We start from the raw sequence: 23,507 nt of genomic DNA, 5'->3' as shown, positions 1-23,507 counted from the left end.
ACGGAGCTACTGCAATAATCTTGTTCTTCTTCGTGTCCTTGTTTACAAAGCGAGCAGTATTTTTTTTATTATTGTTATTAAAACTGTTACATTGCACCTAATGACTGTGCGATCCTGCAAGTTTCAAGGTCAGGTCATGTTGCTGACTGTTGCGCTTTTGTGAAAACTCAAACACTTCAGTAACCGCTTCCTTGAAACACTGGAAATTGTAGTCAATCAGTCCATGCTTTTCAAAGTTGTCATGCCGCAGTAGACAAATCAAGACGAGCAGTCTATATTTTGTTCCGGTTAGCGCCGGATCACCGTACAGAAAAAGTTAAGTCATACCTGTTGACTTCCCGCATGTAAAGCACGTCTCCGTTGTCCAATTTGATTAAGCTTGATGCTTCCGACTCGGTGTTTGGCCGGTCCGAATCGTTGTCATTGTCATTTTCTCCTCCTACTCCTCGCACCTGACCAGCAGATCCATTGCGATGTTCCTCTTGCTCCTCTTCATCCTCCTGTCCATCATCGTCCCCGTTTGCTGTGACCAATAGATGTCCATTAGGACTCTGGCTTTGGGCGCTGCAGACACGAAATGTTGTGATTAATAACTGCTTGTAATATGCAACATTGCTTTAGTTACCCATATATGCACTCGATATCAATCACGACATCGATCATGTCGCTGCATAGCTCGTATGATTGCATGTCTACAGGAGAACTGTCTGTTGCAATGTAGATCTTCGTCAACGTGTCAAACAAGTATGCCTTGTCAATGCCAGAGTTCTACGCTCAAGAAAACCATAAGCAATAGATATTCAATATCGAGCCCATCCTCCTCCAACACTCTACCGAGCAAAGCACGTTGAGCAAGTTCTCGAGCGTCGGTAATTCTCGTATTAATTTTTGGATGATTTTGCTAAAAGCTTCGTAGATAGAATGGTCGTAAATACTCGTCAGGTAATAGGTAAGGTGTATATGTTCCATTTGAGCATCTGCAAGCGCGTCGCTCATTCGTTGTTGGATATCACGCTGTGTATCTGTGATTATATTCTTCACGCTTCAGCATATCCGTACTCCCAGCCATCCCTTTGAAGTCATTGTTACCAATCTTGTAATCGTCAGAAAGTCCATCCACTTTGTGGATCAAGACTTCAAATGTAATATTTTGGTTGACGCGATAGGCGCTCGTCACGGTGTAAAAGAGCCGATGCAGCGCTTCCGTGTAATCATCCTGCGATTGCTCTCTCTTGTAAGCTCCTGTCACCCTTCTAACCTCCTTCAACCACCACCAAGTTACCTGGGCATCAATGACAAAGATCAGCGCACCGACCGCGCCAAAGATTTCCTGTGAGTCATAGGCCATATCAAAAAAGTTGACCTGGCCCGGAAAATCCCAGATCTGGAAATCAATGAATGAGCGCCTACACGTATTGTTATTATTGATAAAAGCGCATAAAAAACATGGAACTTGCAGTGTACTACTTGCGTGATATCTTCCTTCTGGATCTTGGTCGTGCTTTCGAGATAGAGCGTATCGTTTGGAGGCATCTTTCCAAACACGACTCGCTGTATACTGGACTTGCCGCTCCTAACAAAAATTAACATCACCGTTAACTCTTCCTTTCTCTTTTCATGCTACCTGCCTTTGCAGCCCCATCAAGAGGATGCGCGGCTTGTCTGATGGAATGGGATCTTCTATGGTATCACTTTCATTTTCGCGGGAAACTGGTTAGACTCCGTCAACTCTGCACCCTGTTTCCACTGCTCACGTTATTTCGGAATCATTGCTGTGTAGGTAGTCGTACTGGGAGAAAGAAGAAAGCAATCTGTCAATGCAGGCTCTGAGTACCAGCGAGAGGAAACTTTACCTCCATGGAGGCAAATGCTGGGCGGGTTTAGTGAAAGAGCTTTTCGCTTGACCCGACAATTTTTCGTTTTGCATGACCGCGCACCCACCTTTATCCCGCCGCTCGACCTTTTTTTTTTTTCTTTTTACAGTGGTAGCCTTTTATTACCGTTTGGGAAAGCATACAATATGGGTTGTGGGTTAATCATATATATGAAGAGAGGATAATGCAAAGAATAAATATTCATATCCGAGGGGGGAAGGGGAGGGAGAATGTAAAAGAAAGTATAAAGGAATGAATAATAATAATAATATTCGGTAATAGCTAACTACAAAGGAAGGTGTTGATCGCTGTTGCGTCCTCCGAAAAGTGCCTTTTCCATATATTGCGATAGCCCGGCCTCTTGTGCTTTAATGACGGCATCTTGGCGCAGCTCAGCTAATACACATTCACAGAACGCTTCGACGGCCTGTTTGAGCTACAGAAGGGTTAGACATGTATGGATGACCAAGTTGCTCTTTTTTGAAACTTACCATGAAAAATCCAGTGTCAGTCTTGCGAGCCACTTCGGCTGGATCAAATGAATGTAGCACCAAGTCGAACCGAAACTTGCAAGCTCTACAGTGATCACGTTGCTTAGCTTAACTGGGCACCCGTACGATCCCTTGTTTAACTTACGCAGAGAAAAAGCGCAAGTTCTCCGTCACTCTGAACGTTCGTGTGGTGTCGTGGTGGATTTTGTTGATGAAGCCAAATGGACGACGTGAGCGTTTTACGATATTGTTGTAGACAGTGCATAGTATTCTTCCGTCGCTGTAATAACCACTCTTGTCAGTTCATCAGCTAATACTAGTAGCTCGCTAACATGCAAACGACTCACGCTAACTGAGCTAGAAATGCTTCTTCGTCTTGATGAGGGTCAGGCAGTTCAGCGTCAAGAAGTGCGTCCTCGAGAATGCTTTGATAATTATCACGCAACAAAGCATGATACCGGCCTACGCATTCCGACAAAGTAGCACAAAGAGTTGAGTTTCATCATGTCAATCCAACCTGGTTTTGGAGTGGCAAACTTACCCATAGGATCATTAACGAACGCATGCGGATCAAGCCATAAGGGAATCGATGGTGGCGGTTGGTGTTTCTGGGCGCAGTCGATTTTGTTGTTGATGAGTGCGCGAATCTCTGGCGATAGGCCTGGAGATGGACGGCCAATATGGTGGGGCGGATTGAACACATGCTCTTCCACGACTGCGAGATACTTTAGGACAGCGTCTTGATGCTCGCGCAACTGATTAAACGTGTATCCTTCATCGTCATTCATGGTACCGTGGCGGAACTCCAGGTCCTTGAGGACACCAGTTAGCTCGAGTCCAGCGTATCGCAGTTTGCGCAAGGCGGTATCGGACAAATCATGCCTGTGGAATGCATAATTTCTCACAGACTCCATCATACGTGTAACAGACTGGACGAGTTCCGGCAGGTCGCAGAAGAAACCTCCTTCGGTGTCGGATGAGTCGGAGAGGTCCGATGCTCCCGTAACTAGGCACCAAGTACGGAGCGTCGTTTGGATATCACGGAAGCAATACCCAATGAGCACATCTAGGTCGGTTTCAACATCAAGATCCATCCAGCTGGGACGCGGTGGAGGCGACTCGAGGCATTCGTCGTCATCGTCATCGACATCATCGTCATTGTTGTTGTTGTTGTTGTTGTTGTTGTTGTTTACGATAATGCCTGTTTCGGTTTCCCCGCCGCCGGTAGCTGTTCTCATGACACTATCCTGTCCAAATCCCAAAATACCGCCTCTGATGTGTGCACATCGCAGATTGAATATTACATGGCTAAAGTAGTCTAAGAAGGAGTATACTCACTTGTTTACTTTGAGTTCACGTTTGGCATAAAAGTGCTGCAATCGTTCGATAGGACCCAGGGTCACAACTGAGGACCGTCGCTGAGCTAATAACACTTGGTTGGTATACGAGTCAACATACCGGAAGAGACGCGACAGCTTTTTACCTGACTGCGCAAACCCCTTGGTACGAATGCCGTTGACTGGCTTCAAGTACCTTCGTCCCTCTGGACTCTTGGCACGAACCACGTCGTTGCGTCGTCTACGTGTGCTGGTGCTGGAAACAATGTGAAGACGGCTCAAGTTCGTATTGGCTCGACGTTGCAACAGGTCCTGTTGTTGTTCAAGTTGCGCTGATTCCGTCAAGCGAGATTGCTGCAACATGGCGAACCAATACGAATTGCGTCCAAGAGAGCAAAGAACAGGTGTCAAAAAAATCCATCGCATCACATGAACCCCTTTTTATAGCTTTGGAAAAATGTGCATTGGAATATTACACTTTTTGTGTACCGTCTGCAGTTTATGCATATTTCTCATACACTCATTCGAATAATTATGATTGATCGATATACAAAGATTACATTCTGGAAAAAGCAAAGCTGTTTCCACTTGTAGATACGAACGGCTCTCTCCCAAAAGTCAAAAGTTATCACAGCCCGTAGAGGTAGATAGCGCCGGATGACATCCGATGGCGTACCAAATGTCTGGTGACAACGTCGCATCGGACATTGGGCGCTGTCCATAAAAAGGAATAGATGCCGGCTTTGATACTCTTGAGGATAGACAACCAGATTTGTCACTCATATTAACGTTCTCGCATTTAGAAATCGCTGTGGATACATTTCCAGCTATCATGGAATCTTACGTTTACGATGGTGAATAGTATAAACTTGCTACTGGATTACAGATCATACCTCTGCTCCATAGAATGATATATCATATCAAAAAAATCAAATATCCAAAAGCTCTCGTCAACGTTGGCACATTGGAAAGCAAACGTTATGTTGATCAAGTGATTAGCACTCTGCTGTGGTTGCCACGCAAAGATGTGGTTATCACATGCTGCCTGGAAACCCCATTCAGGTAGATCAAAAGTCCGCATTAAGCAGCTACTTTCATTGGGAGATCCAAGGCATTTGCTCTTTTACTTCTCGACATGTCAAGTACGTCACCAAGCAGCCTGTTCCCTTCAAGTAAAGGGCAAGGACTGGCACCTGGGAAGCTTCGAGTAAGCGATCGCGCATGTTCTTTGACTAGTAGCAGCGCAGCTCACGGTACCTGTCAAACAGATTCAAGTCCAAAGTTGCTTCTTAAATGTCCCCATTAAAAAGCCCTACGTCATTCTCACCATGGGAGGTATGTAAACCGTGCTCATGTATGCAGTGGAAACATGGGGAATATATTTTTCTTACCGAAAATCCTTTGGAAAATAGATCAAATATTCCAAACATCAGTGTCAGAGTATCCCCAAGGCAAATGGCATGAAACCTTTGAATTTCGTGTCAGTTTCCACTCGCAGATTTTCGGCACTCTGCAAATTGACCTATACGACGCATACATGCTGCTACCAGATAAGCACGTCGGACGAGCAGAGATTCGACTGAAAACCTTGGAACAAATGCCCGAGACATTTACAACATACTTTGAGATATGGGAGAAGAAGCTATCAACAGGTGCTAGCTCTAGTATCGGCCGAGCAAAGACAATGGCAACAAATGTCGGTGCTATCCAGGTTAAGATATCGTATGCCTATCACGGACCGCAGGATCAGGCTCCCGGGTCGGACAATGTACATCATCGTAATCGTAGCACCAGCGTATCTTCCACACACAACACAACCACTGGCAACACCGTATCGGACGATCAGCTGGCAGAGGAGTTTAGGAGACATTTGAAATATCAGCGAGAACTGTCATCTGTGACATTCCGAAAATACATCGAAGGTGAAGGAGAGGAGAAGCCGCCTCTTGATGACGGGTTAGACTATCCGGACGAAAGCGAATCATCTGGTCCAGAGGAGGAGCACAGGAAAAGCCTGCAGCCTCGGCCGATTTCACTCAGCAAACAAAGATCATTATCAATGACTACTACTAGCAAAGGAGGAGGAGGAGCAAGAGGCAGCAATGCAGTAAATGGCAACACGGCAGACAAGGATGATTCGATATTATCATTTGACAAGATGTCCAGCACACTTTCCTCTTGGTTTGGTCTTCCTTCCTGTTCAATGTCGACACCTACGACAAAAAAATACGAAGCTCACGAGCCTGATCCCATACCCTCGAAATCAGACGCCGTTAAAGTCTTTACCGACGATGATGAATCATTAAAGACTTTTCCCATATTGGACACCATCGGTTCGTGGACTGTAAACAAGGAAACAAATCAAGTGTTGCGTACTATCTTGAAAATGTTGGCAGCATTTGTAAGTGTCCGAATGCTAATAATGATTGGATTTTGCGGCCGCAACTAAAATGCGCCATCTAGGGTCAAGGATTTGAATTGTCGAACTTGCAGATCCTGACCGGGTTCACGATGTTAGAAAAATTCTATAATGATCTTCCACGTGATCGGACGTGGGATATTGTCGAAGATCTGTCAGAAATCGAGCTTGCAGCACATTTCTGGAAATTCTCGGTTGCTTCATATGGATGGAAAGGTCTCAACTTTATCGGTAAAGGCAATGGCTATATATCGGATGCCATGCGACAGCACTCGGATGCCTTGTCGATCATTGAGTACCTGTCAATACCCAAGGAAGATCTGCTAGCATACGAGTTCCGGTCTGCGCAGGCATTTCGACCGAGTTACTTTATTGCACGAGATCGATCCACCAACTCTATTGTTCTATGCATCCGTGGAACTATGGTTAGTACCTTGTTTTTAACCAAAAATTTGGTACAGTCCCGGTTGATGACCTATGTGACTAGAGTGCTTTTGATACAATGACCGATTTGGTGTGTGAATACGAGCAATGGCGAGGCGGCCTTGTACATAGAGGAATGAAGGCAAGTCAAGACTTAATTATCCAGAAATAACGATTTTTCAGCAACTGACAAGGATTTTCACAGTCTGCAGCTACTTGGTTTTTCCGACACGTAGCTCCCAAACTTGTGGCGTATGTGAATGAGCACTCGACAACAGCTCTGTACATTGTCGGACACAGTTTAGGTGCAGCTACAGCAGCGATACTGACGATCATGCTCCTGGATTTTATGGATGAGATCAAGAAAGATAAAAAGGAAGAATTTACGCTGCGGTGCTTTGGATATGCACCTGCGTGTGGTCTGAGCCTGGATCTATCTGAAAAATACAAGGTTAGCATCTTTTTTATATTGTTGGTTGGTTGACCTTTGGGAAGTCTAATGTGAGCTTACTGTTAGGATTACATACAATCAATTGTATTTGCCGACGATGTTGTCAGCAAGTTAAGCTATGGTTCCATGATGGATGTCAAAGAACTTGTTATTGCAAGCGCAGAAGCGGCGCAAAGCTTTGGTATCGGACAGCTACTGTGGACAGGCAAGCCTGAAGGTAAACAGTGGAAAGCTGCATTCGAACGAATTGCCGAATGCCGCAGGCGGTGCCTTGAATCATTAGAAAACCCTCGGGTAAGCTGCTACAGTTGAAAAGTTTTAAGAACGAATTTTGCATTGACGTGAATATGCCTCAGCTTTACGTAGCAGGAAAAGTTTACCAGTTCTGGCTGGTACGTAGACATTAGCTTCTCGCTTTATGAGACATTGTTTATCTAATTAGTACTGCAACGTTGCTAGGATCCTGCACCCAACAATGATACCCGGATTGTTATTGAACGCACAGACGCTCGACGCGTATCGAGCGAGGTCATTGTGCGTAGATCCATCGTCCTTGACCACCTGCCTACAAACTTTGATGTCACCTTCCGACGAGCACGAGAAGCATTGATGCTGCAGGTCTCCCAAGGGGATGGTAAAGCTGCTCCTTCCGGTGTCCTTGACGATCAAAGCAAAGGTGACAAGCGCGGTGCCAGAAGTTCACTTGAAGAAAAGGCATTGAAGGGCACAACCCATCGATCCGGCGGTGAAGGCAATTATATTTCAAATGATTCTCGCTAGACGGACGCTGTACATAGAATTTACTGTGATACAAATATACATTAAATGTAGTGCTAATAACCACATCAACCATTTTATTAGCCATAGAAGCCATTGTATCAATACAGTATTTCCAAAATCAAAGACACTTCTGTTGAGAATGAATCGCCTGGTCTACGGATACTCGTTTGGGAGTTACTATATCTGGTAGTCTGCACTGAACTAGAACATAGTGATACTGATCCCTTACGGAATAGAGACCGCGCTGATAAACCGTGAAAACGTCTCCCAAACCTTAGTAGCTCGAGATATTCTATAAACAAATGTAGCTGCAGCCGAAATTGGGTCATGCTTTTCGGGCTGCGAAACTTCTACTTCGGAAAACCAACTATCCTTACCCACAGATGTTCGACGAAAATTTGGCATATGCCGACAGCAAACCACTCTCCCCATCGCCTATCGGTGCCACTAGGGATGTATATTAGAGTATTCACTGCACTATTTTTAAAAGGCTAGAATAGCCCACCGATGAAAAAGTGTAAAGCGGATGTCCCCATTATTTGTTGGATATAATAAAAATGATGAAACAAAATATATATATGCATACACATGGAATTTTTGACAGGCCAGCTACGGACGCGAAGGGAAAATGTTTGGATATTCTGGGACAAGTCGTAGGTGCATTCTTTCTGTTAGACGTATTGACTTTGAATCGACAGGTCCAGCTCAGAAGGCAACCTTTCAAACATGTACTTTTTCATGTTTGTTCGACTGTCAATTACTTGTTTACCGCTTGTAGGGTTTCCTCGAGACGTTCCTATGCAATTAGAACGTGTAAAATAAAGTCCCTCATGGAGTTGCATTGAAAATACCTTGAGGATCCAAAAGAACCTCATGTAAGGAAGTAAAGTTTGTGGGTCGTCGGCGAAGCTACATGGTATCTGTGTTTTGTCGTCTCTTTGAAGCAACAGACACCACCTTGCTTTGATGGCAGACACTCCATAGTCGAACTTGCTTTTCTGGACATAACAGATCAACATATGAATCGGCAGTGGTTATAAATAGACTTACTCGACACGTGTAGAAAATAAAGCTTGACTTCTGAAAACAGCTGGAAGTCGGCATACTTATGACGGTCGGCAAAGCGCTTTACCATCGCAATCGAGCCATACAATCTTTCCGGAAAGTAACGTCGCCCCGCCAATGAGAACAGATTTCGCATTCTCCCAAGTGTAAGACTCGGATTTCCCAAAAAATAGATTTGGTGTTGATGCCGAATTAGATGTCGCATCTCGCGAGTGTCGTACAAAGCGTGGCACCCTCCCAAGAGTAACCTCCCTTCTTCCTACCACTTCGCACGTTTGAAATTACACTGCAATATCAGCATCCAATTTTTCTACGAAGATGTGCAAGGCAATGCTGTCGATTAGTACGGCAGAGCTGAGCCCATGGACTACGTCGTCGACGAAAAGCAGTATGCTCTTGAAACGCCAAGTTCATACACGCAGTATTTGCGTAATCTTCCTTGAAAGAGCAACCATGGGGTCACATGCCATGCAGACCGAAGTTGCAAAGAAGGATGTGGACGTTCGCATGAGAGACGCATCGGTCAAGCGAGCGTACACGCTCTATACGGACCAGGATAAGGTCAGGTTGTTCAAACTGTTGTTGAGAAATGTCTGAGTGCCTCAGCTGCCGCAGAACAGTTGGATGTCCACGTACGTACGGCTCAAAGATGGGCCAAGCAGTATGAGGAGGATCCTGATAGCATCTTCGAGAAGCGTAAGAATATTGGTCGTCCGCGTATCCTCGGTGAGGAACAAAAGAGGGTCATTCTGGAGTATGTTGAGGAGAATCCTTCAGCGGTCTTGGAAGAGTTGATGGAACGATTGCTTCAAAGGTTTGAAGGATTCAAAGTCTCTAAGAGCACCGTTTATGACTTCGTGAGGACGTAGTGCAACTTGTCGCTTAAGAAGGCCCAGTTCCAGCCTATGGATAGGAATAGCGAGGAGAAGATACAAGAGCGCCTTGGTTGGGTTCGCAAGTGGGAGAGGACGGACATGGATTTCAGGATCAACTGCGTCTTCTTGGATGAGCCTGCCTTCCACATCAACATGAAGCGCAGTATGGCTTGGTCGAAGAAAGGCTCGCCTGGGGTAGTCATTGTGCCCAAAACACGAGCGCAGACGACTACCATTTCGGTCGCGATCTCTGCTTCCTATCTGGTGAAGTGCAGCCTGAGAATGCCACAGCCGCCAGCCAAGAAGAGTAAGCGAGGAGCTTATGAACAAGGGACAGTAACAGGTCATTACCTAAACTTCCTGATGCTCCAAGAGAAAGCTCGTGTGCTTTCAGCTCCTCCAGTTGATAGATTGACGAGCTTCCCAATGAGTCCTTGTTGCTGGCATCGATTTGCAGCACATCCATTGGTCTCTGGGGCATTATGGAGCGACCATTCCACTTGGCCAGGTTGTTCAACACCATGTTAATTCTTGTCGACATTCCCCTGGGAGCTTGATTGACCGAACTCAGTTTTGTGATATTTCATTGTCTTGTTCTTCAAGTGGATCAGTGTCTGGGTGTATAAGTTGACGGAGATATTGCCATCGTTGCTGCTCTCAGGCGTATTGTGATGCTGTGAACTATTCCTCCAAATTTCTCCTTCCAAAGATCAAATCCAAAACGACGGGCCCATTTTTCCCTTTTTGGTTGCTTCTGTTCCTTGGGTAAGCCGTGTGCTGTACTTGCGTATCAAGTATGCCTTGCTCGTAAATTCTCTAATCAATCGTGATATAATATGATCGAATGAGGCATACGCATGCATACATTACAACTCTCATGTCCCTCAATGTCATCGAATACTCTATCACCGGTAGTCCATTCTCTGGCGACCGCCCAGGACTCGAGATTATCCATTGTTTAAAGACATTCCTTCAAGCTGTAAGGCAATTTTGGGAGACATTTCCTGTTAAATCTCTTAAATTCCGCGATGTCTTCTGCATTGATATCATTTCTTTCAACTATGTTGGGATCAACCACAGACGAATGAATTGGATCAGCACACTCTTTTACTAATTCTTGAAGTTTCGTTGCCGTTTCATCTTTTCATCTTTTCATCCTACCGTGTGTCCCTTCCCTATGCAAAGATATCACGATACTATTCCATATCCTATGGAGAGCTATTATTTTTAGCTGCAGTAAGCCATTAATAAAAACTCCCCATCTACATATCACAGCCACAACGGTAATAACGTTACACAGTGTAAATGCTGTGCACTTGATGACAGCTGGAGAGGTTGACGGTCATTAGTTTACACGAGATCGTCCTCCGCGGTTTCTTGCTCCCTGCTTTCTTGCGATGAGTGATAGTACCAATTACAAGTCTGGCAATGCCAGTTGGCCACGACTACCGACAGCAAACGATGGACTGCTGCGCTTACAAATTTGCCAAAGAAATTGGTTGCACAGCCTGTGCACTGGCACTCTGCATGTGTGCATCCTTGCCTTTTCAAGCTGTCGCGCCTGAATATCAATGTAAGACGAGAACCATTCTCCTTCTCCTTCGCTTCCCTCTCTTTCTTTATCTCTTTCTCTGCGCCTGCGCTCTCTCCTTTACTCACTGCGCGGTCTTCCTTCTCCCTTTCTTCTTTATACATTATAATAACTCTAGTGTGTGCCTGTGCACCACGTGCGCGCGCCGTATATGCAGCCTGCTTCTCGTACGTTACCCTCATCTCGGCAACACCATCGCAATCGGTCGCTGTCGGACAGCCAGCCAGGGGCATTGCCATTCAGGATGGGGAAAGGCGATCGTACGATCCAAACTGATCCTGGATCGACTGCGTCCCTGTTTGTTCCTTCGCGACAGGCACCGAAGCCTCCTACGACATACCTTCGACCACCACCGGAACGACCCTCAGCATCCAACTCAAGTCCACAACCATCGCAACGCGAATATTTGACACAAGCAGCGACGACGACGACGACGACGACGACGACGTTGCCGGCTATCACTCCTCAGCGAGTGAAACGCAAACCGCTAGGTGCATCGGATTCCGGCAGTAGCACCGCCACTGTCGCATCATCGCAGCATAATTTTGTTCAAAATGATACCCCCAGTAGTAATAGCAATAGCAATAATAATGCCAGATACCCAACGACCTTTGAGCACCGGGACGAGATCACCCGGTCTCCCGGGTCGTTTGCAAGCAACAAGATCGACGATGTTTCTATTAAAAAGGTACAAATTTGGGAATTCACGGGGATCTGCACTTGAATTGGCTAATTACTTGGCGATTGACATACAGACACATCAACAGCACCAGCAGCACCATCACGCCAAAAGTGGTGGGGCAAAGAAAAGTATAGGAAAATTATTCAAACGACTAGGAAGTAGGGTAAATATAAATAAGGGAAATCCTTTTGACTGTAAGAGGTATCTAAATTTAAAAATGGGACAGACATTTGACGACGAGCACGCGGGATTCGACGAAAAATCAAAATCAAGCACGAGTAGTAGCACTGCAAGTTTTGACGAGCATCATCGACCCACTTCTCCTCGCCATCCAACTCACAATGTGCCGCTGGCTCCACCCGCTCCTCCTCCGCCGCAAATCCCATTGATCGAAGTAGGAAAACGTACCTATTTAAAGCCAGAACTAGAAATTGGCCTCCAAGAGACAGACGACTTGCTCTCCCAGATACCAATTGAACTTAGGACGCGCCCCATGTCTCCTCAGAGCTTTAACAGAAAAACGACAACAACAACAACAACAACTAGTGGGTCCTTAGAGCATAAACGGAAACAACAGGGCGAAAGATCAGCGGTGGATAACAACAGCAACGCCGCAACCTTACGGAATATACCTACATCGAGTATATATGCAAACCCATCCTCCATGTTTGCTTCTGCTCTGCCATCGCAGCAGCAACAGCAGGAGCAGCAAGCGTTTCCCCGAAGTATTCTCAACAACAGGGAAGGATCCAGCAGAACGCGAGTTGCTCACCAGCAGCAAGCAGCAACATCCTCTTCTTCCTTTGCAGCAGCGGAAGATGCAGACAAGGACGGGCAGAATAATCTTTCAGTCAGTCGACTCGACCTGAGCGACGATGAGACAACCAACGAAACCTATCCTTGCTCGCGTTGGTCCAATGCATCCACGGGAAAATCATCAGGCACGTATTCACTCTACAGCACTTTTGGAACCGAGTCGCGTCCCGCGAGCGGCAGCAGCCTCGACCTCGTGGAAGCAGAATCGAACTTTAACAGCCAGGATTTGAAACAAAAGGTATCTGTGTACCTATCTGGAGAATCGAAAACCATCATGGCGAGACAGGAGCAGCAAGCGAACAGCAAAGGTGAAGACGGACAAGGTGATGTTCAACAACAGCAACAGCAGCAGCAGGGCGATCAACATCAAGAGTCACCCTTTGATTTATCACAAATAGTAGCAAACAATGTACAGCGACGAATCGTTGCAAGAGTGATCAACGACGGCAATGATGATGACAATAATCCTAAAATACCGGGAGCTTTTCCTGTCGAGATGCCAGAGCGAAACGATCATGAAGTGCAAGAGGATAGCAACGACGTTGGAGGTGGAGACAGCTTCAGCAGCGGTGGGAGCAGCAGTGACGACGACGATGATATGTTTGTCGACGCCACTGGGCTGTCGCAAGAAGAGATCGAGCGTGAAAAAGCTGACAGACGGTTATCTAAAAGACTTAGCGGTGGGCATTTTGGAAGTGCAGGCGGTCTGATGCTAAGCATTGGAGCACCACCAGTGCCGTCCGTCCCAGAAGCCCATCGGCGACGAAGCAGTTCCTCTAGCGGCAAACAACGGCGCTCGACGGCCAAGTCGAGTGACGATGTGGCACAGGCCATGCTAAATTGGAAGCGACAAAGTGATGGACTTAAGCTAAAGCGAACCAGTCAACGAAGTCGATCTGATTCTACGACGGCACGTCAACTTGATAATTTAATATTCTCTGAAAGAGAAAAAGGAAAAGAACATCCGGAGCCACAGCTGCTGACAGATGCAGAGAAGGCTGAGGAGCGTGCTAAAGCACAATCCAACTTGTCAGGGACACTCACTACCGCCTCCGTACCTTTGCCGTCTTCTTCTCGTTCTTCCCCTGCAACGTCTGCGTCTTCTCCCTCTCCTCCCCAGCAGCAGCAGCAGCTATCATCGCCAGCAACGGCATCACCGCCACGAAGCCCAGTATCGCCCGAGACCGAGACACTGCTGGTGGAGCAACAACAATCGCTACCACCGCCTCCACGACCGCCACCGCGGCGCAAACGTTCTTTCCCGCTGGAACAGATACCAAGTGCTTCGGCTGCCAACTACGCATCCAAGGAGCTGCCTAAACCGCCAGAAATTCGTCTGGAGAACGATACACCAGAAGTCAGACCCAAATTTTCTGAGGATGCACGGATGGCAGCCAAGCGGTTGTGGGAAGAAGACGAATCATTTGTTCCCCGCGATCGAATTGCAGAGTGGTTAGGACAAAGGTAGGCTTTTATTGAAGATGATTATATCCCACAGCAACCTAACTCGCTCACTTTTTTTCGCCGTGGCTGCTAGAAAACCTTTAAACTCGGAAACGTTGGTTTGCTACATGAGCTATTTCCAGTTTTCACGCATGCGGTTAGACAATGCGTTTAGGCAAGTGGTATATATAAAAACAAAAACAGATTCCTTGTTTGACTGTATAAATATAGAAAGCTTTGCAGTAAGCTCTACTTCAAGGCAGAGGCGCAGCAAATAGATCGACTTTTGGAAGTATTTGCTCAGCGATATTGGGAATGCAATCCGAAAAGCATATTCGGCGACGTTGGTATGTGTGTGTGCATGAGAAATATCGAAATCATGGAAAAGCTCACTGTGGCAACTGGGATTAGATATTGTCTATGCCGTTGTCTACTCCTTGCTGTTGCTTAACACCGATCTGCACGTTGCTCAGGGTAACCACGCCCGCATGAACAGACAGGCGTTTGTAAAGAATACCATGTCTACAATACGCGACCAAAAGGAACAAGGCAGCATTGGGCGCTCCAAAGTGGTTTCAAAAGCTTGGGAGATGGAAATGGAAAACTATCTCAAGGTAGACATAACAGAACGACTGTAGAGCGACTTTAGCTCACGCGGAATCATGTTGAATTAGGAGTTGTATTATTCTGTCAAGCAGTATCAAATCCTTCAACCGCTGCGGCAACAACAGCAGCAGCAGCAACAACAGCAACAGCTCATTCCTGGTAACGCACAACCTTTAGAGAAACGCTCAAGTATACTGGGAGGTCGTCGAGTGGTCGAACTCAAGCGAAGCATGATGTGGATGAAAGATAATCCACAAGAGGAACCAACAGTAAGATCCCCTTCTTTGTGCAATTTATTTAGGAAAGAATGCTAACGACAAGGATATTTGTTGTTACCAGCCACGACCATCTACGAGTGCAGGACCATCTACGCCTTTAGGTTCACCTCGTCGAGACTCCTTTTCATCGTCTATATCCATCACCTCGTATGGCTCAGGTGGTGGGACTGGAAACGGTACCCGGTCCAATGCAAATACGCTCTCACCGCGACAACCCATGATGAACTTCATACAGAACCACGTATCCGACCTGTTTGCCAGTCGACCGCCATATCTCAAAGAGGGCGTCGTTGTTCGGAAACACTTGCTGGAGAATGGCAGCCAAAGGGCTAAACATCGCGAATGGAAAGAATGTTTTTTGGTTGTCAGCAACGGGGAACTGAAAATGTATACCATGCACGGATCTGTATCTGAGGAACGCAGGAGTGTTTTGCGAGTTAGCAGCGTCAGCAATTTTGCGACGCTTGCCGACTCCCTTGGCAACGGCACTGGTGGTAGCACCAGCAGCCAGACTCGCAGCAGCGGCAGCGTTGCAAGCGTCAGAAACACTCCAGGTGGTGGCAGCCATCAATGGACAGTAAGTAGAGTGGTAGAAACAATTCGAGGAATATTTATATATCTTGGAAAAAAATCTGTAGTCGTCGATGCCGCTCATGGGAACAATAGTGCTGAATCACACCCTGTCCAATATATTACCGCCGCCAGGATACAACAGGCAACGTCCTCACGTATTCGCGATCCAGCAACCACACGGAGGCGTGTACTTGTTCCAAACGACCTCTCAAGAGCAAGCCAACGAATGGGTGGAAACGTGCAATTACTGGGCTGCACGGCAGAGTAAAGAGCCGCTTCCGGGTGGTGTCAGCAACATGGAATACGGATGGGGCGACTGCCTAAACGATGTTATTCTTGATTTGGACTCTGTCGAGATATCCGGCAAATACTTTGACGATCCGGACGAGGTGACCATTTACGACTGGCGGCCACCCGCTCCACCCAGCGTACCTAGCACTTTGGATGAAAAGGAGCAGCTGGCAGCGCTCCAGAAGCATCTGCATGCGCTCGGCGAGGAAATCAATGAACACCGTGAACTGAAACGAAAAATTCTCGTCAAGGTAAACAAGAGATGCTATTATCTATTTTGATTTATTTCAAAACCTAACATCTATGTAGTTCCATGCAAAATCTCAAAATCACTCCAAAGCACTCGCCAACTGGGAATCCAAGTCAACCTACTTGCTTCACGAGATAATCAAGTATCAAAACTATTGCATGGCACTTGAGAAAAGTGCAGAACGTCGTCAGCAAGCTGAACAAGAGAAAGCGGCTGCAGCAGCTGCTGCTGCCACCACCACCACTTCGTCTTCTTCTTCTTCGTCTTCCGCAGAAACACATGAAGCCTCAAGTAAACTGTCGGTGGTGCAAGACAGCAACAGCAACCAGCTGCAGCAGCAGCAACAACAACAGCTGGAGTACAAACGCACCGATCTCGACCTTTTTAGCGAAATTGGCAAAGAACTTCAACATTGGAACCTGTAATATATATTCTACATCTTACGCTATTATTACTACTATTATAATTTTGTTTCTTCCCATCTTACCATTTGCACGTACAAACGAAAAACCACATCATGGGCGATCAAGTATAGATGAACATCATCCGCTAATGATAATGAAGAATATTGCACTGTAGTAACTTTTCCTTTCCAGAATGACAATGTATATGTCTTTCATCGTTAAAGTATACCTTCGTGCAGACATCGAGGTTAATGTCGCAAGTTCGATAGAGCTCAATGCAGATCATACGGGAACATGATGACAACCAAGCTGCTAGTATAATATATATATTCGCTTTGAAGGAAACAAAAATAAAAAGAAATGTATATATATACGCTACACATTTTTCTTTTACGCGAATGCGTGTTAAATTGCATTCAGAAACACAAGAGGGAGGGAGGGAGGGGTATCAAAATTTAGTAGAATGGGCTGGCCACACGATCCGTCGCTGATGCTGGGGATGTCTGGCTATACTCTGAAGATAATGAATCCCAGCGCCGTTTGAGCTCGTCCACACTGCCGCTGCTGTGCCTATGGAACGCCATTTTTGCCCGGGATGCTCGAGTAGGTGTCTGTGAAAGGCGATCAAATACATTGACGGGTGTACCGGACCGCTGTTCGTTGTGCTGTTGGTGATGGTTGTTGGGCGTGGGCGTGGTAGAGGTGGTACTGGGCATGGTCGCGCGTTTCATTTGCCGCGTTGTCACGGAGTAGTTTGCGAGTGGCGATGAAGGCGGTAGCGGCGGCTGCAGTCCCACATCGTACTCTGCTGCATTTTCGCGTGCGTTAGGCATCAAGCCATGGTTCGTTTGCAGTGCTGCTAGGCGGTGTCTTGGCGGCGGTGGCGGAATAGGAGGCAGGGTTGGTTGATGCTGCTGCAAAGTATTTGCTCGCTTCCGCAGAGAACCTTGGCTTGTCGTCGAGACCGTATTGTTCCAAGAATTTTGCGACTGCGATGAAGAGTAGTCAGATTGGAGCGACGAGCGGCGAAGGTGGCTGCTGCGGATAGATGATGTGGAAGAGTCGCGATCCATGGCGTACCGTGCAAACTCGGCTGGGCTGATCATGGTAATCGGTACAGGCGATTCGGAACCTCCTTCCCGCTGCTGCCACGATAAGCGCTTTTGAATCATATTGAAGAAGCGGTCAGGCGAAGGTGTGGTCTCACGGTTAGGATCGACCTTGTCAACGAGCGATTTCACTGGTTTAGGTGGTCCGAGCACTCCGTTTCGTTGGGGAGACATGCGTGGTGAGCATGAAAGCGCAGACGGCTCTGCAATTTCTTCTAGAGATACTTCAGAAGAAGAGCGTCCATCCATCACGTCTGGTTCTGGGCTGTTGATCATGCCGCGAAGGCCATCTTCGTAAATCTTGTCAAAAATGGTGGTGCCGCTATTAATGTATTCTTCAATGCGTGCATCCATGGGCGTTGCTGTCTTTGCACGTTCCGGATCAATCTTTTGCTCCTCTAGTTTGCGTATACGACGCTCGTTCTCAACGGTAGTTGCAATGGCAGCGCGTTTCATGACAATCAATGTACGTCGTAAGTCCATCACTGTCTTCTCAAGGTTTTGCTGTGCCACTTGGCGGTTGCACTCGCTCATGCGCAGGCTGGTGATATCCTCCACCAAGGCCTCGGCGATGCGTTTGCATTCATCAGGCTCCAATGACTTGAGCAACTTGACTGTAATGTCGTATGCCATCTCAGGGGCCGCGTTTGCAGGCACGCTGTATTGCTCTTCGAATGCATCCATATCTGCCCATTCATCCTGCGGGTTCGGATTCGAGATAATTTCGTCTGCAAAAGTGACATGCTTTTCAGCGCGTGGTGGAATCGTGACGACACCGCCGTCTTCGTCTAGAGAATCTCCAGCCGCCTCCGACTGCAGCGCTCGGATGCGAGCAGACAAATATGCGATTTCGGCAGACATGAGATCGATGCGCTCGTCCGTCAGCTCAATAGCCATTGTATCCATAGGCTGCCCGGTCTTCTCGGCATTCTCCTTCTCGGCGAGGTAGATATGCTTTCTCTCTTCTAATAATTCTAGCTTCTCGGCAGCAAGTCGTTCTCGGCGAACAAGCAGCTGCTCCATCTCAACGACAGCCTGCTTGCCCTGGATGTATTGACATAATGCCTTGTCAAGAAGCTCCTTCTTGCGCTTGGCGCGGATATCCAAAGGAATAGTGCTAGTCTTCTTGCGATTCTGGCGTCGATTTGGATAGCCGAGACCGCCTCGAGCAACGATAGCAAAGCTTCCTCCAATAATGTGAGAGACCTTGCTGAGCAGTCGCTCATCCAGTATGCCGCCTTCGCGTACGGCCTTTTTCAAGACGTTAATCATTTGTTTGAGCTGGCTATGGTTCATTAAGATCTCTTCGTTGCGCTTCTTGAGCATCAGTTTTTGATTCTCATGCTCTCGCTCCAGACGTCGCTTAGCCATGTTGGCTTCGGCTTGCTGGCGCTGAAGTTGCAAAATCTTGCGTTCCTGGTTGGACATTTGCTCTCGAACACGTTCCTGTTCGGCCTTCATGCGTTTCACCATGCGTTTCCGTTCAATTTGCAGCGTCTCAACGTTGGCACGAAGTGATCGCAGCAACGTCTCGTTCTGATTGCGTGTTGCCTGCATCGCCATGGTTGTTTGCGAGTACTTGCGCTTCAGCTCGGAAATCTCGGACAACAGTGTCTTCATCTTTGCTTCGTAGGCGTGGCGAATATCAATGAGCTGCTGCTTCTCCTTCATCTGGAGTGCAACATCCGATTTTGTTGCAAACCGAGACTTGGTGCGCATCAAGGCAGTGTCGCGCTCGCGCTGCAACTCTGCCAGCTGAGCCTGCAATTCAGCTACCTTGTCATCGAACTTGCGACGCATAAACGCGTATTCCATTTCAGATTTTTCCAAATGCGATACAAGCTGTTCTTTGACTTTGATGTCTGACTGGATCTGGTGCAGCATGCGTACAAGCTGTGGGTTATGTTTCATATCATAAGAGGTCAGTGTCAGCTTGCTGTCAGCGGTAGACGGGACACTGATGGCAGTCGACGATGCAGATTTCGAGTCGGCAAATGCACCATCTTGCTGCTTTGCAGGACCTTCCCAGGCTGGCACAGCCTATGAAAAAGTAGAAATGGGGAGTTAATGGAATGCGAACTACAAGAATCCGTATGAAAAATACATACTAGAGTTTCAATCTCATCGTCCAGAGAATCATCGTCTGCACCGAACGGGCCTTCGTTGCCAACCGGTGATGGGGTAGCTGAAAAGTTTCCTTCATCTGTAGGTGTACGACGCATTGCACTGCTGCCGTGGATGCGACGTTCTTCCTCTTCAAAGGCCTAACACGAGTGCGTGCGTTTGTTGTCATTAGTCTTATCAGCCAAAATCTTTGACTTTACTTATTTACCTTAAGCTCTTCTTCCCAAGCCTTGGCTGTGTCGTCAAGAGGCTTGATGAGCTCGAGCACTTCCATTCCTTTACGGATTTCATCGCGTGCTTTAGCGATACTTTCTTTGACTTCGAGTCGGATTGTTTCATCTTGTTCGTCGTTAACGAAACCTTCGTCTTCCTCAAAGTCTTCCGTGTGTTCGTGAATAACAGGTCGGGGTGACGACTTGCTGCCGGCTGCTGCACGTCGATTAACACGAATAGGCCGAACACTTGTGGTGGTGCTGCTGGAGCTGGCAGTAATTCTACCGCCTCTCTTTCGTCGATGACGACGACGGCGTTGCTGGCTGGATCCGCTTGCTGTCAACTGTGGCTGGCCTACGAATCGAGCAGCACCAGCGCTACTGCTACTTTGTCGCGTGTTCGGTGTTGATTTTACACTTTCCAAAAATGCTACTCTGTCGCGTGTATCGGCCAATTCATTCGTTAAGTCCTGAATTTGTTTTTGATACTGGGCGATGATAGGATGCGATTGCAATCGTTCAGCTTTTGCTTTCTCGTTATCGTCGGCATTCTCGGCGTCGATGAAATCACTGAGTTCTCGTTCCATCATTAATGTATCGCGCTCGCTGGTTGCTTGAATCAAGTTGGCGCTTAGATCGTCAATGCGGTCGCGGAGACGCACAACCTCGCTTCTAAGTGCACGGACTTCGTCGTCACGTTGGACACTGCCAGCATACGAGTCGCCCATGCCTTCTGAGCGCAGAGACGCAATTTCCATGCGCAGACGCGCAACTAGCGAACGCAGCTGATTCACCTCAATGGAGCTGCCGGCAAAATCTTGGTTGATGGTAACACGGTTTTTGATGTTGCGGGCACGGTTGGCATACTTGAGAGTGTTGAGTGTCTCCATGAAATTGCTGTCAGCTGGCGACACACATGCGAGCATGAGCGTTTGGCTGTTTCCTCCAAGTGAATCCTGAAGGAGACGTGTCAGCTTTGAGTCTCGATATGGAATATGAGTTGTCTTGCGAGCTTCGTCGCCGAGCGCTGAAATAACATTGCCGAGCGCTAACAGCCCGGAATTGATGGCAATACCCTCTTTGGCACGATCGCCTTCTGCTTTAGTGCGTTTAAGCTACATTTCAAATATATGTTGGAGATAAAAAAATCCATCCAAGTATAAACTTCTGAAATATATAACAGAAACGTTACCCTCTCAGAGCCTGCCAAGTCGACAAAGTGGAATTTACTCGTGAGCGACTTGAGGTTATCATCACTGTCGCCTTCTCTTCGCTGCTGTTTCAATACAACCGAAAATATAGCGTGTGAGCGTGATGAAACCGCATTCATGTCTGTAGATGCCGTGGTTCGACACAGCGAGCCTTTTGCAAGGAATCTACGAAACTGTCAGATTACATTTTTATAGGGATGCTGTATATCCATACCCTAATAGCTCTTCTGGATTTTCACAGCGCTCTTCACGAACGCCACTCCAGTAAATGTTACCAGCAATGTCTTCACGAATTGCAATGTCAGTCGATGCGACCGAGCTTCCATTGTTTTTGCGCTTCTGGGCGGTGCATGGATTGAGTAGATCAATAAGTTCTTCGTTGTAAAGTTCCAGGAATGAGACATAAACCTCGTATTTGAACTCTGGATCTTTGTCTGCGCGCTCTTGCAACTTTGCAAACAGCTCGCCAATGCAGCGCGGAACGATACCTATTATGTTCTCTTTTCCGTTAGATCATCCACCAAAGACGGACGGACAGGTGCATAGATCGGTCGGACCTTCATTTTCGGGGTCGTTCGTCCTTTCTAAACTTGTTCCCATACTGTACGTCTTGCCCGAACCAGTTTGACTGAGGAGCATGAAATTAATAATAATCGTAGTTAGCAATGAAATGTTTTTAAAGAATAACTTACCCGTAAGCTAGGATGGTGGCATTGAAGCTGATGCAAAAAAGAAAAGAAAGAAAAGAAAGGAAATAGTTTAAATATTTTGCCGAGTGCTTTGCTAGCTGATCGCAAAAGTATTAATGTGGGTGCCCTTACCCCTCTATGAATTTTTCAAGCAGCGGCAGTGCAGCGGCAGAGAATACCTGCGCCTGCGACGCCTCAGAGTTGAAGACATAATCGTATGTAAATGACTTTTCGGTGCCGATGAGCACTTGAGGTTCATTTGGAATGTAGGACACACACTCGCTGCAGTTGCTTAGACGCTCTTTCTCTGTCAGCGGGCGAACACGCAGCCCCACCCTTAAGGTAACAGATAAGTAAATATGAAAAGTAGATAACAAATAAAGGTGAAGTACCTGACGGCGGTAGAGGTCATTGATAAATATCAGATGTACTTTTTTGGACGGTATAATAGTATAAGTGTACGTATATATGTATATATAAACGTATATACAAGTGAAAATAAAGAAACAACAAAAAAGAACAAGTAAGGGGCAGGGGAGGGGCAAAGAGAAACAGAAGAAAGAAAGAAAAAAAAGGTTAAAGAAATGTTAGCAGATAGGTTGCGTGTGCAAAAGAAAGTTGGATCGGGCTGGTGACACACAGGTGCTCGCGCGGCTGTCCTTCCGGTTACTCTCACCACTGATGATGCTGCATGCACATGATTTTTACGCTGCAATCCAGATCCCTCGCAAGAAGGGGAAAAGAGAACAAGAGGAGATCAGTAGTAGGTGAAATGTAGTTATTAAAAGCTTTTGCTGCTTTTACACCTCTTGTCTGCCAAAGGATTGTTGTTGCACTTCTGGTCACACACCCGCCCGGACCTTTTCCGCTTGGCCCCGTCGTGGCCTTAATTCAGGTGGTGTTCCCTTGTCAACCTGTCGACCGGCCGGGAGGACACCATCCGATGACCTGCAACTGCGATATTACACAAGAAAACACACAAATAATATACATCCAACTTTTTTGTACGTATCGTCACGCTATCATTCGTACGCCCCACCCCTCCCCTTCCTTGTATTAAAGAAGCAGCAGCAACACACACACGCAAAGGGCAAACAAATGTGAATCAGGACCGTCTTCTTTGCAGCTGCCCACAACCTGCGTAAAAAAATTCATCTTCAGTCAGGTGCGCACAAACTTACTTTCTTCGCAATAACAAGAAGGAACAGAGAATCGGGTACGGCGGCGGCGGCTGCTGCGGAAGCGAACCCCGGTACACAGTGATACATGTGCTGCAACTCGCAGGAGGAGTGTTGCGCGCGGACTTGTGTTGTCTGTACGTATATTTTGTCAATAACATGTGCGGCAATCTTCCTATTTCTCTCTGCTCATCTCTCTCTATTTCTCTGTGCGTGTATCTGCATTCTGAAGATCTGCAGTGCGGGGTGTGCTGCTGCATTCCACAAACCACTTCTGCTATGATACCCCGATTAATTATTTTGGCTGGCAAGATTTGATTCGCGCCTGGAGCGAC

General features: G+C 46.9%; 7 protein-coding genes across 7 annotated transcripts; 3 read left to right on the top strand and 4 right to left on the bottom strand.

Moving 5' to 3' along the window:
• Window positions 1-97: 97 nt before the first annotated feature.
• On the bottom strand, window positions 98-1,859 carry VTP01DRAFT_10299 (uncharacterized protein; the record flags this gene model as incomplete). Its single annotated transcript, XM_069378645.1, has 10 exons — window positions 98-272; window positions 328-564; window positions 626-768; window positions 835-1,022; window positions 1,090-1,216; window positions 1,283-1,406; window positions 1,472-1,573; window positions 1,629-1,691; window positions 1,755-1,789; window positions 1,854-1,859. 10 exons carry the CDS (start codon window positions 1,857-1,859, stop codon window positions 98-100), a joined length of 1,200 nt encoding a protein of 399 aa, XP_069239724.1.
• Window positions 1,860-2,160: 301 nt separating this feature from the next.
• Window positions 2,161-4,065, bottom strand: VTP01DRAFT_10298 (uncharacterized protein; the record flags this gene model as incomplete). Its single annotated transcript, XM_069378644.1, has 7 exons — window positions 2,161-2,310; window positions 2,366-2,450; window positions 2,511-2,645; window positions 2,713-2,827; window positions 2,907-3,637; window positions 3,704-3,788; window positions 3,849-4,065. The coding sequence occupies 7 exons, from the start codon at window positions 4,063-4,065 to the stop codon at window positions 2,161-2,163; spliced, it is 1,518 nt and encodes a 505-aa protein (XP_069239723.1).
• A 772-nt stretch (window positions 4,066-4,837) lies between these two features.
• Window positions 4,838-7,775, top strand: VTP01DRAFT_10297 (uncharacterized protein; the record flags this gene model as incomplete). The annotated part of the gene is made up of 9 exons (XM_069378643.1): window positions 4,838-4,909; window positions 4,971-5,037; window positions 5,115-6,103; window positions 6,166-6,546; window positions 6,609-6,686; window positions 6,750-6,995; window positions 7,062-7,289; window positions 7,352-7,387; window positions 7,455-7,775. The coding sequence occupies 9 exons, from the start codon at window positions 4,838-4,840 to the stop codon at window positions 7,773-7,775; spliced, it is 2,418 nt and encodes an 805-aa protein (XP_069239722.1).
• A 909-nt stretch (window positions 7,776-8,684) lies between these two features.
• On the bottom strand, window positions 8,685-8,976 carry VTP01DRAFT_10296 (uncharacterized protein; the record flags this gene model as incomplete). Its single annotated transcript, XM_069378642.1, has 2 exons — window positions 8,685-8,773; window positions 8,826-8,976. 2 exons carry the CDS (start codon window positions 8,974-8,976, stop codon window positions 8,685-8,687), a joined length of 240 nt encoding a protein of 79 aa, XP_069239721.1.
• Window positions 8,977-9,170: 194 nt separating this feature from the next.
• On the top strand, window positions 9,171-10,272 carry VTP01DRAFT_10295 (uncharacterized protein; the record flags this gene model as incomplete). Its single annotated transcript, XM_069378641.1, has 4 exons — window positions 9,171-9,401; window positions 9,461-9,654; window positions 9,754-10,051; window positions 10,126-10,272. The coding sequence occupies 4 exons, from the start codon at window positions 9,171-9,173 to the stop codon at window positions 10,270-10,272; spliced, it is 870 nt and encodes a 289-aa protein (XP_069239720.1).
• A 1,185-nt stretch (window positions 10,273-11,457) lies between these two features.
• On the top strand, window positions 11,458-16,670 carry VTP01DRAFT_10294 (uncharacterized protein; the record flags this gene model as incomplete). Its single annotated transcript, XM_069378640.1, has 10 exons — window positions 11,458-11,994; window positions 12,062-12,151; window positions 12,215-14,268; window positions 14,342-14,422; window positions 14,479-14,594; window positions 14,659-14,861; window positions 14,922-15,122; window positions 15,193-15,708; window positions 15,770-16,246; window positions 16,305-16,670. 10 exons carry the CDS (start codon window positions 11,458-11,460, stop codon window positions 16,668-16,670), a joined length of 4,641 nt encoding a protein of 1,546 aa, XP_069239719.1.
• A 434-nt stretch (window positions 16,671-17,104) lies between these two features.
• Window positions 17,105-22,406, bottom strand: VTP01DRAFT_10293 (uncharacterized protein; the record flags this gene model as incomplete). Its single annotated transcript, XM_069378639.1, has 9 exons — window positions 17,105-19,798; window positions 19,867-20,022; window positions 20,091-21,209; window positions 21,287-21,470; window positions 21,520-21,793; window positions 21,863-21,933; window positions 21,998-22,024; window positions 22,127-22,330; window positions 22,387-22,406. 9 exons carry the CDS (start codon window positions 22,404-22,406, stop codon window positions 17,105-17,107), a joined length of 4,749 nt encoding a protein of 1,582 aa, XP_069239718.1.
• Between the last annotated feature and the right edge of the window lie 1,101 nt (window positions 22,407-23,507).

This window comes from Rhizomucor pusillus (genome assembly GCF_041956525.1).
Source record: "Rhizomucor pusillus strain CBS 183.67 unplaced genomic scaffold VTP01scaffold_8, whole genome shotgun sequence".
NCBI classification, from domain to species: Eukaryota; Fungi; Mucoromycota; class Mucoromycetes; order Mucorales; family Lichtheimiaceae; genus Rhizomucor; species Rhizomucor pusillus.
Note: the sequence above shows the minus strand (reverse complement) of the source record. Positions and strands in the feature narration are given on the sequence as shown.